Here is a 15005-nt window from a genome sequence, read left to right as displayed (position 1 = left end):
GTGAGAAGGGGAATGTACCAAGTGCCATTTGGGAACAGCTGCCATTCCTGAGTGAAGTGTTTATAGTTTAGATAACTGGGAGTCAGGGAGATGCCTCACAGGGGGCTTCGTGTGGTCCAGAGATGAGTATTTAGCCAAGAATACTTCAAAATCCCACAGGCCTCAGAGCGCCACTGGTGTTGGCTTTCACCGCAAGCGGAAAAAAGCATTGCAAACATGATACAAAGTTCCCTGAAGATGGATATATTCCAATTTGACGCAATCAGAACATTTAATATTCAACACACAGATTTTATTTATATCCTAATTTTTACACATATTAAAATTAAAGTTCAAGTACATTCTTTCAAGAATCAGAGGCATATTTTATTTTAATTTGATTTGTGCAACTGAAATGCACTACTTTTCCCCACTTATTTTTTAATTTATAACTCAAAATGATCAAAATCAACAGTGCACTTTGCATTCATGAATTCTTTGTCAAACTGACATTATTTACAGATGCAGAAAAATGATTCAACCCAAAAAGCAATGATAAAATTCTTCTTCAGTTTTTGGAGAGCCACAGTGCCTTATCAGCCATAGTCAACAAGGACATAAACCATGATATCTGGAATTACATCTCACAACGCACTCCTCATTTTCCCATGAAGAGCACCTGATCTTGGCAAAGGCAGCAGCAGGAGATGGCCGGGATGAGAGGAGAGAGAGACAGACGGAGGGAGGGAGGGAGGGATGTGTTGTCTGTTTCCATGACGCCGTACTTTAAAACCTCAGGCATGAGCTCTCAAAACCTCTGCACATAAGAGACACAAGGTAAACATACAGCGTGTGAGACTGGACATATGGCAAATAGACGCACACACTTACGTCACACTTCCACATATGCCAGTAATTACACATACATGTACACAAAGATGTGTAAAACACACAGCACACACATATACACAAACATAAACAGTACAGAGAGCCCATTCATCTCACTCATATACAGCTGGAGTCCATGTTAATTTGCACAAAAGAAGTTATTGTTACAGTTCTATTCTTTAAAGCAATCCCTCACCTTTTTTGCTGCTTTTCGTCCTAAAACAAGAGAAAGTATTAAGAACATTAGAATTGGAACAAGTAAATGAAAAAAAAAGTGAGAATGTTTTTGTTCAATATAATATTTAACTTTTGATCGACATCAATTCTTTACTTATCAGCCACAGTCGCTGTCTATTGATGACAAATAATTGGGATTGGGAGATGGTATGCAGGATGCTGAGGTTAAAACTGTTTTAACTGCATTAGGATTTTTTTCTTAACAGAAAAATAATACATTTTATCAGTAATATTTTATTCATTTATTTATTATAAATAAGGTGCATATGAGTGCCTCAACAAACTATTTACTCATTTATTTATCTTTAATTTTTTTTTAAGTTAAAAACAAGATTTTTATGTTACCTCCTAATGTGACCATATTGATCAAATAGTAATGTAATATTAATGTAAAAATCATGCAATAAGTTGCTCAGTGTTTGTTATTACATTTTAAGGGTGTAAAAACAAGTAAACAATTAAAATGAGGGATGCACAATAATGAATTATGAACAACAAAAGACTTACCTGCAAGAAACTGTGGCAGCACATAACAAAGAATTACTAGCATGGAAATTATAAATCCAATGACTGTGACATACCACATGGTAGAGTCAGGTTCTGTGATAAAAAAAAGTATATTGAAGAGTTCTGGAAATCAGTCATTATGGTACATTATGTCTGCCACCTAGTGGATATTTGTAATATTTCATTTAAAGGATATTAGGGACTTTCCATGTGTGTGAATAATTCTGTTGGTGTTGCATCTGATTTACCTGTAACTATGAGGCTAAAGCTTTTGCGGATGGGAGTGAGCAAGGATTTATGGGAAACTCTGCACGTGTACTTATATCCAGAGTCCTCCATGGTAGGCTGCAGAAGGAAGAAGGCTGAGAGCGAGTATGTGCCATCTTGATGAAGGCGATGACTTGAATACAGAACATTCTTCAGGAACAAAGGTGTAGGGCTGCCCCCGACCGGTTCACGGTACCACTCAATGTTTACATCCAGAGGATAGTACCCCTCTGCATCGCATATTAGCTTCTGGTCCGTACCGAGTGTTATAGACAAGATAGAGCCCACGTTCAGAGACACACGGGGTTGTTCTGTGGAGTTTGAAAGAGAGAAAAAAAAACATTAAAGTGATGGTATATTCCAAAAAAGTACAATTGTGCCATCATTAATTCACCCTCATGTCGTTCCAAATCTGTATGCCTTTCTTCAAAGGAGAGATTTTGAAGAATGTTTTTGAAGTCACTGTGATTCAAAACTACATTTGAGACCTTCAACTTTCATTATATGGAAAAAAGAAGCACTGAAACTTTGTCAAAATAACTTCTTTTGTGTTCCACAGAAGGTTTGAAACGACAGGTTTGAGGATGACAGAATGTGTGTGTGGAATACCTTGTGTGATTCCAACACTTAAATATTTGAAACACTTGAAACATTGAAACATGATAATTGAAAAAGAAACACATTTTCCTGTAAAGCTGCTTTGAAACTAAATATATTGTAAAAAGCGCTATACAAATAAATGTGAACTGAATTGAATTTAATCTCACCACTTAGGGTAAGGGGAATATCATGGCTGCCGTAGAGAGGAGGAACCATCACAGAGCAGATATATGTGCCCTCACTGAGTTTTCTAGTGGGTGGAAGTTTGAAGGAGATGTTTCCAGCGGCAATGGCCTTGACAGCCACTCCGCTGCCTTCACTCTTCCCTGTGCGGCTGGAATAGCTAAAGAGTTTGCTGCGCTCCCCGTGTCGCTGCAGTCTCCACTCCACTGTTGTATTAGGAAGTTTATGATCCACTGCAAACTGACAGTGCAGGTTTGGCTCCTTCAAGAATCCCACCTCCACAGAGGGTGTCCGGGTCAAAACAACCATCGCAGCTGGAAAACACATATGGAAGAGAGGATGAAACATTGAAATATGGTAGAAGACCTTGATTGCAGTGGCATGCAGTGGTGTTTTTTAAAATGAGGAGGCAAAGTCCTCACGGTTATTTAGTTTCACCAAACTGATTGCTCACTAATAAAAACCCTCACAGATCATGTTTTCAAGTCATTTTAAGTTTGAATGTGACATGACATAAAGCACTGATATCAAGTTAAATATTTACATTGTTTTATTTTTGTACTGTGGATTATTTTCTCATCTAATTTTTAGGAGGCACTCCTTGTGTGTTACCTGATGTTGTCAGGAGATCCCTGTCATTAACTGTTATCCATTGAAGATAGTCCACCTGTCCTTGGGCAGGAGTTGCAGGTGTGTGTCTGAGGAAGGTGGTGATTATGAACAAGCCTTTTGTATGGCGAATCGTGCAGGTGAACCAGACGTCATAATCTTGCGCTCCTGTAATAGGCCAGCGCAGCACAATCCCTCCAGTGCTGTATCTACGAATCTCACATTGTAGTGCATCCTCATCTCCCTCCAAATAACGCCTCATATCCACTTTAGAGCCTTCATGAGACACAACAAATGAACACAGTATATTATTTAAAGAGGAAAGGAAATAATAAGATTACATCTTCTAATGACTTTTGTTTACCTGTGATGAGGAAGGTAATAGTAGGATGTAAAGGGCTGTCACCGACATTACCAAATTGAAGCACAGCCTCTCTGTGAATATACTTGGTTTCCGTGTGGCCGTCTTCATTTATATGAACTTTCTCATCCACAAACTGACAAGGAAGCCACTGCAAATCATGAACAGACTTTGATCCATTCACACCTGGACAAAAAAACAAATCAGTAAATACAGAGAATAATAACAGGATAAACCTAATTTTCAATTAACTTTAAAAACGTGGGGCTAAACAAAACTGAAAATAGTAACTAGTAAAACCAGTAACCAGTTCCCAATATAAACAACCATGCTAAATAATAGTGACTTTAAACTCCTCTAATAGTTATTTCCCAATATACTATGAATATAGTTACATAATACTTCTGTTTAGTTCGATCGTTTTATATTTATAATACAACTTATGGCATAATATAACATTGCACGAGCAAAGGAAGCAAAGCACAATATGTCGACGACGACTATACAGCAATATTATCATTATTATATTTATAAATACATTTATAAATACCTAAGCATAAAAGTGCTAGGATAAGACCTCCAAAAGTCCAAAACATAATGTCTAATCTCGTCCTTAGGACATTCATTCCAGTTTCGTAAAACCGCCATGCAAACATGTACTTTCTCTTTCGTTTCTCTCCAAACTGATTCGACTGGTTGTGTTTCGAATTCGTTCATTTGACTTGTTCAGTTAAAAAAAACTGAACTTGTTCAGACTTGTATTCTCTGGTTAATTTTTTAGTTTATTATTTTTAGCCAACTCAATGAATTGTGTAAGAAGGACACATGTAAAGCATAACAAAACTTTGTGTTGGTGTTGATGAATGACAACCTGTCACTGAACGAGTCAGTGAACGAATCTGAACGAATCTTTTTGGTGAACTGATTCAAAAGATTTGAATCAAGCCATTACCTCATTGTCCGCGTGAGAGCGCTAGAGAAACACGGCAAGCGGAATATGAGCTCGTGCTCCTCTCTTTCTCTCTCCATCCGTCTACGTTGACGCGGAAGCATGCTCTTCATTTGAAAACTACTAAAAAAAAGCTAACGTGTTGAGTAGTACTATTCAAAACTAAAGTTATCTGAAATTTCCAGAGATAAAAATCTGAAAACTGCCGCCACAGCCGTGATCATTTTCTCAGCGTGGGGATTCAATGGATATGAGATACTAAATTTGATGACGTTTCTTTGATAGCATAGCAGTTATGGATCAAGGTAACTTAATAAATATCTATTAATATTAGGATAATGCGCGCCTCCTTTATGTTTCCCGTCTTTAGTTTTATGTTGAATTTTATATGTTTACGTAAAACGCCATCATTTAATTCATGCATGTCGTTATCTGTGCTTAACTGTTAAGTTTATATTCTTCTATTCTATAAATAAGCATGAAGTTCATCCTACACTAGTACTTGATAACATGATGTAACCATTTCAATCATATTTAGACTTGGATTTAGATTTAAACAACCAAATAATCAGAATCCCATTTAATATTCACACAAACAAAATGACAGAAGAATTCTGAAAGCACCTTATTCATGCCTCATATCAGCACTTTGTATGATATTCACTTAATGCAAGAGACAAAACTAATTATAAAATAAATGGGATCAAAATATATTTAAAAAAATGCAAATTAAGGGTTAGTTCACCCAAAAATGAAAATTCTGTCATTAATTACTCACCCTCATGTCGTTCTACACCCGTAAGACCTTCATTCATCTTCGGAACACAAATTAAGATATTTTTGATGAAATCCGATGGCTCAGTGAGGCTCTATTGAGAGCAAAGCCATTGAAACTCTCAAGATCCATAAAGGTACTAAAAACATATTTAAAAGTTTGTGTGAGTTCATTGGTTCTATCTTAATATTATAAAGTGATGAGAATACTTTTTGTGCCCCAAAAAATGAAAAAAAAAAACAAACCAAAAAAAAACAAAAAAACGATTTTTCAACAATATCTAGTGATGGGCGATTTCAAAACACTGCTTCATGAAGCTTCTGAGCTTTATAAATCCTTTGTTTCGAATTAGTGATTCGGATCTCCTATCAAACGGCTAAACTGCTGAAATCACGTGACTTTGGCGCACTGATTCGATTCGTATAGCTCTGAAGCAGTGTTTTGAAATCACTATCACTATATATTGTTGAAAAATCGTTATTTTGTTTTTTTTTGGCACACAAAAAGTATTCTTGTCGCTTTATAATATTAAGATGGAACCACTGAACTCACATGAACTGTTTCAAATATGTTTTAATACCTTTATGGATCTTGAGAGAGGAAATGTCATTGCTTTGAATGCAGGCCTCACTGAGCCAATGGATTTCATCGACAATATCTTAATTTGTGTTCCGAAGATGAACGAAGGTCTTACGGGTGTGGAACGACATGAGGGTGAGTAATAAATTACATTTTCATTTTTGGGTGAACTAACCCTTTAATTATTGGACACCTACACATTTCAAATAAACAATATAAGACAATTCAGATCAGATAATTTATCATGCCTGAAAGAAGCAATACCTGATTACACCTCATCTGTTTCAGAGTCATGGCTGAGCTGTGAGAAGACAGCTGTGCTACAGGGAGGATTCTTATTGGCCAATCAGATATGCCAACCTGAGCCACTGTCATCGATTAGGAAAGAGGACTGGGATCGGATTGGATGTCCGATCGTTAAAGCTGTCAAAGAGATATGCGAACATTCGCTTAGAGACTCCAAAGACAGGCTCTACTGGAGAAAGAAGATTCTTTGTATTGTATGGAGCAAGATCCTAGAGGTGAGGAACAGAGAGGACATTGATATCAGATGGAAGGAAGACCCATTGTTTGCTGTACAGAACAGCCTTCCTGACATTAATCACATTGTGCTGTTTGAGCTGGTAAAGTCGATGAGCTTTCCTTCCATCTATGTGGAGCTACTGTTGTGCTTTCAACCAGCTGAACAGTGCAAAGAGCTCAAGCTCTTGGTTGATCACGTGACAAGCAGCAGCACAGAGGCAGACGTGAAGCTACTGTTGGAGGTGTGGTGGGAACTATTGAAGGGCAAGAGAGGATGTCTTGATGCTTTAGATCAGCTTTTTACGGCTCAGTGTTCACGCTCCATGATGTCCACGACTGAGCCATCACCACTGGCATCAAAAAGATTCAAACCTGACCCAGAATCCACATCTACATGTATGGTGTACATATTATTTGAGGGGCTGAGGAAAATAAAAGAGCATTTGATTTCCTCTGAGTTGTGTATTTTTGCCCTGTCAAATTGCATGGACACACTGTATACCAACTACCTTTTAAACAGTGCTGCTGATGTCTCCATAGAAAATCAACTCCAAAACATCTCTCGCATAGTGAGACATAAAAAGAGAAATGAAGTGAAGAATGGTTTTGACTTGATTGAGGTCATACGTGAGGCTCGGAGAGACCTCGCTGCCGCTCTCACTCCTGCTGAGACCAAGCCGTGTGGAATGACTTTCATCCAGGCCATGCAGGTCACACTTGAGATTATATGCTCCTGGGAGGTTATGGGGCTTCTAAAGTTGCCCAGCAATGACCCAAGTGTCATGGCAATCCGTCTGAAAGATAGCCTGGGTAGAGTTCTGCCGTCTTTGGAGCAACCATCGCTTGCTAAAGACCTGGTTGGAAATGGACAGACTTTGAATAATTTGAGAGTAACTTTGAAAGGCTTACTGGCATCTTTATCATTCACTGTTCCTGAATGTTCTGCAGCAGAAGTAGCAAATATTTCTATGACCATCTTAGACCATCATCTTGATGGGTTTGAAGGCCTTCCTGGACTATTTGCCTCCAAACTAAGTCAAGATTTCAGTGAGGTGGAGTGGATTCAGTGCCTAGAGAGAAATGCATGTGTGTTCCAAACCAAAGATCTTTTGATGATGTTGATCTCCACCCTTACAGCTAAATGTCAAAGTGACGCTGATGTTCAGCACTGCAAAAAGCTCAAGGATATTATTGTAGACATATTTTCCCACTTGTCCTTACCTGACAAAAATGCTACAATTTCAGAATTGCTGTCCATCTCCAGAAAAGGTCTTCATGGATTTCTTCCCAGTTCAGTAACTATAGGCTTCTCTGAGGAGCTCAATCTGGCCTTCAACAGCATCATTCAGAGTGGTGCAAATAGCAACCTTGACGCAGCAGTCTCTGCTGTGGCCCGAGTAGCTTTCCAGAACCCTGAAGCCACTTTGAGGCGATGCTGCCACATGGCTGTTGTCAACCTTGGAGCTCACACTCTGATATCTGAGGTTCTCCTGCAGCTCTCAGGTCTCATGTCCTCACCAGGAGTTCACAATGACAACCTGCTGTGTAGATGCCTGCAGGACACAGTGTGGAGCAAGCTGTCCTCACTTCAAGAAGAGAACCAGTTTCTACAATTCTTGACTGAGCTGATGAAGTGCAACATAACTGGATCCATGGGAGAAAAGCGGGGTTTCCTTCCTCCGGAAGAAGCCTTGCGTGCGTTTGTCCAACCGTACCTTCTCCCAGCATCTCCCAGCTCAAGCAACTTAGAGTTTTGTCTCCGACTTCTTCAGTGCGTACTGAGCCAGGAGACCATGAGTGATTCAACACATTGGATAATGAGCTGCTCTCCATTCCCGCTTTTATATTGTCTAGCTCAGCTCTTGAATGAGTGCAATAGGTGCTGGGACCAGCCCGTAGAGGGTGAGAAACCAATCTCCATGGAGTCCAAAGAGCTGCTGTTGTCTGTACTGCACACACTGGGAATAATTGTTGGGAAGGAAGTGGCCCATGCACCTGATGTTTGGTCCAGAGCTCTCTTTTGGCTCTACAGCAAAGTGGAGGAACTGGATTGGACTGTGCGTTTTTACCTGAAGAATGTGTGGGGAAAACATTTCAAGTATGAAGTTCCAAGTTCTCTGTTGTCAGTTTGTGATCTTCCCGAGCAGGAGTGGTCCGGCCTGGATTTGCCTCAGTATGGACAAGGTACTGGACTTGTAGCTTTGTTAGAATGCTGCGCTCTGTCAGATTGTGTTCATGAGGCAATGCTAGAATCTCTCTCCCTAAACCTGCTGAAACCAGATGATGTTAACATGTTCAGTAAAGGCCTGTTAGTTGCTGCTTGTCAGATACTCCCGTGGTGCACATCTGTGGAATGGGGAAGACTTCTAAAAGTGTTACAAGATCTTTTACAGTCAAGCAAACTCTATGTGCCATACTCTTTAGAATACGTAGATTTCCTTCCGTTACTTGACCTACGCTCGTTTGCCGGCGAGATGCGTCTATCAGTGTTTCTTCTGCGTGTCTTCCAGTTGCTTTGCAGTTCCAGCTGTTCTGATTGGCTGCCACCTCAAGGCTGGGTGCATACAGGACAGCTTTACGCCAGTGCAATGAGGGGCATTATCGGCTCAGTCACTGAGAAGATTCCCCTGCAGTCCACCACGGCATCACTCAAAACCTCCGGAGCTTGCAGTCAGGAAGTTCTGTTTGTGTTGACTCAGCTCTTCTGTCACGTGCTCCATGTGCAGGTGATGATACCTGGCCAGCCAGAGGTGCTGTTCCTGTGTGCACTGGAGATTCTGACCCACTATGAGGCCGTGCTCTCAGCATATCCCGACAGCTGCACTGCCCTGCAGGGACTCGACACACGTCACTTCTTCACTACAATCGCAGACAATTTGCAGTGTGCAGATATGAAAGCTGTTCTGCACCAGAAGATAACTCAGTTATGAGTTCACATTCAATGCAATATGACTGCTAAACCACAAGTTTAAATTTGTTTTTTGGTTTGTAACAGAAGAAAGTGAAATAAAAAATTGTGCATAGCATTTGTTGTTCAACACTTCTTTTAAGTTATATATTTGCTAACACTGCAATAAGGTTCAGTTTGTTCACAATAGCTATTGCATTAGGTATCATGAACTAATAATGAAAAATAGCATTTATTAATGTAGGTTAATTTGTAAATATACTACTGTTAATGTATTTTGAACTAACATAAATTAACTGATACTAAATTATACAGCTTTTCAAAAATACATTACTATGTAGAGATGAATAGTAACCTAGATTAAAAAATGCTGTGAAATGCTGCATCCATGATATTTCTGAACTTAACTGGAAGTTTTATTTTTTATTATTGACAGGCAACTGCATGATTGAATTGACCAATCAAATTGGCTGTAGGGCAGGTTTTCTACTGCACTGGTTGGGAAAAACAACACTATTTTGGCCATTTGCCTAAACAAAACCCTGCCTTACAAAGACACGCCAACAATTTCAGCAAACCTGCTGTCAACAAATTAAAAATAAATAGGCAGGGAGTGTTTCTGATTTTTTTTTTTTTTTTGCCGCTTACAATGTCTACATCTGTCACAGAGACAGGTGTGATTGCTCAAGACACCTATTTCAGTGCTATCTGTCAGGTAGTCATTTATACAAACTATTCCAAAGAAGCACCCTAATGATCATTTTACGATCGTATATCTGTATTTCACAAAGCTTCCTTTCTATGGTAATGGATCTCTGCAGGTAACAAGCATCACATTAACTATAATAATAACAATGCAATCTGCCCAAATAAAATGTTTTATTCCAAGTGAAAATCACAACAATGTAAACACATGATCATGTTTAAAACAAAGTCAGGTACTACAAGCTAAGCCCAATTTAACGTGAGATATACAGTACTGTGCAAAATGCCACCACCAGCTTTGTTGTTTTAGCAAGGTTTTAATGATCATCCATATTTATTTATTGGTTTTTATTACGATACAAACTGAAAATACAGGAAATGTACACACACACACACACACACACATATATATATAGAGAGAGAGAGAGAGAGAGAACAAATGGCCTCTTTAAGCAAAAATCAGTATTTAGTGTGACCCCGTTTCTCAAAGAAAATCTCATCAGATTTTGAAAGTTTTCTTGGCCTTCCAGTCCTTTTCCATTCCATTTATGTTTAAGAGAGTCAGTTTCCTGCTATTGCTCAAGTGTAAGGGGAGGTCACTAAATACTTATAGAATACCTATAGAAGTCCTTTTTTTTCCCTGATTTTTTCAGTTTTTCAATAATGCCAGTTTTTCAGTTTTTCAATAATAACAAATTTCCTGTATTTTCTGGTTATATTCTAATAAAGAGACTGATAAATAGTTATGTATGGTCATTATACCATTGCTAAAACAACATCTAATGGTGGCGTAAGACTTTTGCACAGTACTGTAGTTCTCATGTTCCTTTCATAAATCTGTAAAACGGATGATTATAATAGCTCAAAATTATAATTTATGTTACCACACTTGTGTGTAGTGAGTACAACATATACTGCATGTAAGTCTCTGAGTGGTTTCAGGACAGACCACTTAATGTCTCACTCACTTCCCATAGTTTTTTGGCCACAGCATCGTCCTGAGCGTTGGCTTTCACTTTCTGCAGAGCACAGTTGGAGAAATACCTGCCACTCAGGGATTCAATGCCCTCCTGCACGGCACAGTATAGAGTTGTCTGGGCACCAGCCTCTACATCCTTAAAGAACAGAGCTGCGATGGGTTTCAATAGCCTCCTAGATGTTTTATTCATATTACGGGTCAAATCGGAGTTTATAACACCTGAAGAAACAAATGGGTTGGTATGAATGGTTATCCATTGCATAATATACACACTGTAAGTCAGAAGTATGTACACAACTTGACTAAAATTATGCTAAAACCTTTTTATCTCTAGGTTTATGCTTAAATTCTTGAAATTAGTTGTGTAGATTAATACCAATTGTCTACATATGAAATTCTTTATAGAACTAAAATACCAGTATGATGTTGGAGACAGACAGACCTGGGTGGAGGCTGTAACAGGTCACGTGGGTTCCTTGAAGCCTCTTCGCGAGCTCATGTGTGAAGAGCACATTGCACAGTTTGCTGTGGGAATATATCCTTAAGACATCCCCATAAGACTCACCTACTCCAAACTCCTTGTGTGTGCGAAGAGTGTCAAAGTCAAGGTTACCATAATTATGTAAATATGAGGATACCGTGACAATGCGGCTTGGTGCACATTGTTTCAATCTGTCCAGCAGCAGGTTAGTCAGGAGGAAGTGACCAAGGTGATTGACGCCAAACATAAGCCCAAGACCATCTTCAGTAGTGCCCTGCATATAAACTCCTAAAGATACAGATACCATGCATTACGCATGGACTTTGGTATAGATTTCTATGTGAAATATTGCTTTTGATTAAATATTCCTTACAAACCAGTACCATAGAGGTATCAGATGAAGTGAAATACAATGGCGTTCACACTGAATATTGTGTTGTTGTTTTTTAATTTTTTTTTATTAAAATATTAAATACATATTAATATATTACACTACCTTTCTACCTAAAGGTTTGGGGTTAGGAAGGGAATTAACACTTATTCAGCCATACATTAAATTGATCAAATATGAGAGTAAAGACATTCATAATGTTACAAAACATACATTTCAAATAAATGCTGTTCTTTTTAACTTTTTTTTCAACGATGATGATAATAATAAATGTTTCTTGAGCATCAAATCAGCATATTAGACATATTAATTATAGAAAACCCAACCTGCATTGTTGATGAGAATATCCAGTCTTCTCTCGGTCTTGAGAAAAGTTTCTGCAAAGGAGCGCACTGATTTCAAACTGGCCAAATCCAGCTGCATGTACACCACATTTTTACTCTCACTCTCCTGTGTTAAAACAAAAACAGAGTATATACGTGATATATAACTACAATATCACACATTTAGTAACTAGACTCCAAGGTAAAGAGATTTAGGACAATGTTCTTACTCTTTGCACAACAGCAGCAGCAGCCTCGCCGCGTACTTGGTTACGGCAGGCCAGAATGACTCTCGCGCCTCTCCGCGCTAAATCCACCGCTGTTGCTCTACCGATGCCCGTGTTACTACCTGCACACCGTCACAAAGTCTCCATTAAGTACTTTAAAAACTACTGACAAACAGACTGATTTGACACATACTTAAATATTAAATATTAAAAAAAAAAAAAAAATTAAAATAAAATAAAATGACGCGTTCTACCTGTAACGATGACCGTCTTGCCATGCAGTTTTTCTTTGCTTTTGCATCGCGCGCCATTTACATACGTACGAAATATTATCAGCACCCCAATCACAACACCCGCGATCAGCAATAACTCTGACATTTTCAGCGTGAAATATACAACATATAAGAGTACTAAAGTAACAATCAACAATATCCAAACAGCTGTTCTGGGGTTTCCATACTTACCAAACTCCACCTGTTGCACTAACCGGATGAACCGGATGAGTTGGGTTTGTAGTGTCAGTAATTTTAGGTCGCTGGGAACAGCATAAAATGAACTTGGTTTACAATAACAAGGCTATAAACGCGATTAGATAAGATCATATATATTGGATAGTACGGTTTTTAAAACTGAGGCACTCATAAACGGTATTTCTTTAATAGTGGACATTCCTTTAATTCAGGGGATTAGAGCAGGACCCATGTGTTTACATGGGACATACATATATATATATATATATATGCACATGTGATATGCTGTATCTGTGGGCTTTGAGCTCCAGTGGGATAGCCCACACCCAGCCCAGTGTGGGCCATACTGTGGGCCAACAACGTGCCCTATATTGGGGCCCCACTCTACTTAGTGAAGAACGGGTGAAAAACTACTTTGTTGAGAAATTTCGCGAGCTTGTGTCAACCAGTATTGGGGGTAAGGCATTACAAGTAACTTGAGTTACATAATCAGATTACTTTTTCAAGTAACTAGTGAAGTAATGCATACTTTTAAATTTACAACAAAACATGTTACTTTTTCACATTTATTGAATGACAGCTCTCCTGTCCCCATGTTGAGAGAAATAAAGTGCAGAGGTGTTGTGTGTGCTGTGTGAACATGATGGTTATTGTAGTTCTAGACTCAATGTGAACATACATTTACTCATCTCACTTTCACGAAAACATTCAGTATTCCTCAAAATGAATAAAAACAAAAAAAATTTACACAAACCTGTAATAATTAACTATATTATATGACACAAATATACTTTATGTATTTAATCTCACTTTATTAACCAATGTCTTTGCTGCTGACCTTCAATGATCTAATTCAACTATACTAATAAGCAAAAATTACTTTAGATTAGATTTAGAAATAATAGTGTTGATCTTCCTCCTCATGTATCCTATTCTTCTTTAATCCAGAATGGCAGCACAGCTGAAAGGTTTGTTTGAGCTGAACCCTCCACTGTACAGGTGTAAATATGCATTTCCTTCAGCCTGAGGCTTATTCATTTCACTTTTGGTGTGAAAGGGATTTAACATTTGCCAAAAATAGATTTTTTTTTTTTTGATGTTATTAAAACACAAGCCAGCCCAGCCCAGCCCAGGTGTGAAAAAGTAATGCAACGCATTACTTTTCATAAAAACTAAATAGCGCAATTAGTTACTTCTTAGGGAGTAACGAAATATTGTAATGCATTACTTTTAATTAACTTTCCCCAACACTGGTGTCAACAGACATTAAGGGAGACTAATTACTTGTTCACATAAAGTGAAGATGATAAATCTTTCTGATTGTTGCTATAAGAGTTGCCTTTCTGTAAGAATATGTTACAGCAACAGAACACCGAGCGAAAATGACAGGGCAGCAGCCGAGCGGAGTGATATTTTTCTGTTGCTGAGCGTGCAACACAAACGCCTTCATGGTCAGTGCATTCACACGGATGAAACCCGGTGTTATACCGAATTATGTGATCATACACATACCCCCGGTTTCAGACAAGGCTAAAGCTAGTCCTAGACTAAAATGCATGTTTGAGCTGTTGTAACTGAAACTAACTTGTACTGACATATCTTAAAACATGTCAGTGCCATTGTTTTGTCTCAAGATGCACACCAGTAATGCTTTTTTCTAATGAACGTTTATAAAAGCTACTTAAATGCCCTAATTGAACTAAGGTTCAATCCTGGTTTAGGCTAAGCCCTGTCTGTGAAACTGGGCCATAATGTACTGATGGTAGGATTAGGATTGGCTCAATACAACGCCTGCTACGGTCACATAATTCGACACAACACCGGCCTGTGCGTTGCAGCGATTGTTTCCTCAGTCTGTTTTTGATGTTCTGTACACGCGAATTAAATACATATGTAGTAATTTAACTACAAATGCTTACCTCATATTGTTTCTAAACTGTATGACAGATTTTATGTGGAATATAAAAGAAGATAATCTGAAAAATAATTATCTGTTGTTTTCGTCCATACAATGGAAACTAAAACGGTTTTGTTACCAACATTCTTCAAGATATATTCTTTTGTG

The 15005-nt window shown here is 38.4% G+C and overlaps 3 protein-coding genes across 3 annotated transcripts; 1 reads left to right on the top strand and 2 right to left on the bottom strand.

The window, feature by feature from the left end:
* Nucleotides 1–270: 270 nt before the first annotated feature.
* dhrs13b.2 (dehydrogenase/reductase (SDR family) member 13b.2) lies at nt 271–4343 on the bottom strand. The gene is made up of 8 exons (XM_051862323.1): nt 4182–4343; nt 3635–3817; nt 3274–3546; nt 2646–2975; nt 1860–2189; nt 1612–1704; nt 1064–1083; nt 271–796 (listed from the first exon to the last, which is right to left on the bottom strand). The coding sequence occupies exons 1-8, from the start codon at nt 4285–4287 to the stop codon at nt 788–790; spliced, it is 1344 nt and encodes a 447-aa protein (XP_051718283.1). The 5' UTR covers nt 4288–4343; the 3' UTR covers nt 271–787.
* A 271-nt stretch (nt 4344–4614) lies between these two features.
* On the top strand, nt 4615–9482 carry gemin4 (gem (nuclear organelle) associated protein 4). The gene is made up of 2 exons (XM_051862322.1): nt 4615–4885; nt 6223–9482. The coding sequence occupies exons 1-2, from the start codon at nt 4876–4878 to the stop codon at nt 9384–9386; spliced, it is 3174 nt and encodes a 1057-aa protein (XP_051718282.1). The 5' UTR covers nt 4615–4875; the 3' UTR covers nt 9387–9482.
* Nucleotides 9483–9980: 498 nt separating this feature from the next.
* On the bottom strand, nt 9981–14903 carry dhrs13b.1 (dehydrogenase/reductase (SDR family) member 13b.1). Its single transcript, XM_051862424.1, has 5 exons — nt 12725–14903; nt 12474–12592; nt 12247–12370; nt 11491–11817; nt 9981–11267 (listed from the first exon to the last, which is right to left on the bottom strand). Exons 1-5 carry the CDS (start codon nt 12846–12848, stop codon nt 11008–11010), a joined length of 954 nt encoding a protein of 317 aa, XP_051718384.1. The 5' UTR covers nt 12849–14903; the 3' UTR covers nt 9981–11007.
* Nucleotides 14904–15005: the final 102 nt, after the last annotated feature.

This window comes from Ctenopharyngodon idella, chromosome 15 (assembly GCF_019924925.1).
Source record: "Ctenopharyngodon idella isolate HZGC_01 chromosome 15, HZGC01, whole genome shotgun sequence".
In the NCBI taxonomy this organism is placed as follows: domain Eukaryota; kingdom Metazoa; phylum Chordata; class Actinopteri; order Cypriniformes; family Xenocyprididae; genus Ctenopharyngodon; species Ctenopharyngodon idella.
The sequence above is the reverse complement of the archived record's forward strand: the minus strand, read 5'-3'. Positions and strand labels throughout refer to the sequence as shown.

Coding starts and splice junctions, on each gene's coding strand:
- dhrs13b.2 (XM_051862323.1), bottom strand. CDS start 4,287: ATGTTTGCATGGCGGTTTTACGAAACTGGAATGAATGTCCTAAGGACG. Junction 2,190..2,645: donor TATTCCCCTTACCCTAAGTG/GTGAGATTAAAT, acceptor CAAACTCCACAG/AACAACCCCGTGTGTCTCTG. Junction 1,084..1,611: donor GCTGCCACAGTTTCTTGCAG/GTAAGTCTTTTG, acceptor CTCTTGTTTTAG/GACGAAAAGCAGCAAAAAAG.
- dhrs13b.1 (XM_051862424.1), bottom strand. CDS start 12,848: ATGTCAGAGTTATTGCTGATCGCGGGTGTTGTGATTGGGGTGCTGATA. Junction 12,371..12,473: donor CTGCTGCTGTTGTGCAAAGA/GTAAGAACATTG, acceptor GTTTTAACACAG/GAGAGTGAGAGTAAAAATGT. Junction 11,818..12,246: donor TATTCTCATCAACAATGCAG/GTTGGGTTTTCT, acceptor CTGTATCTTTAG/GAGTTTATATGCAGGGCACT.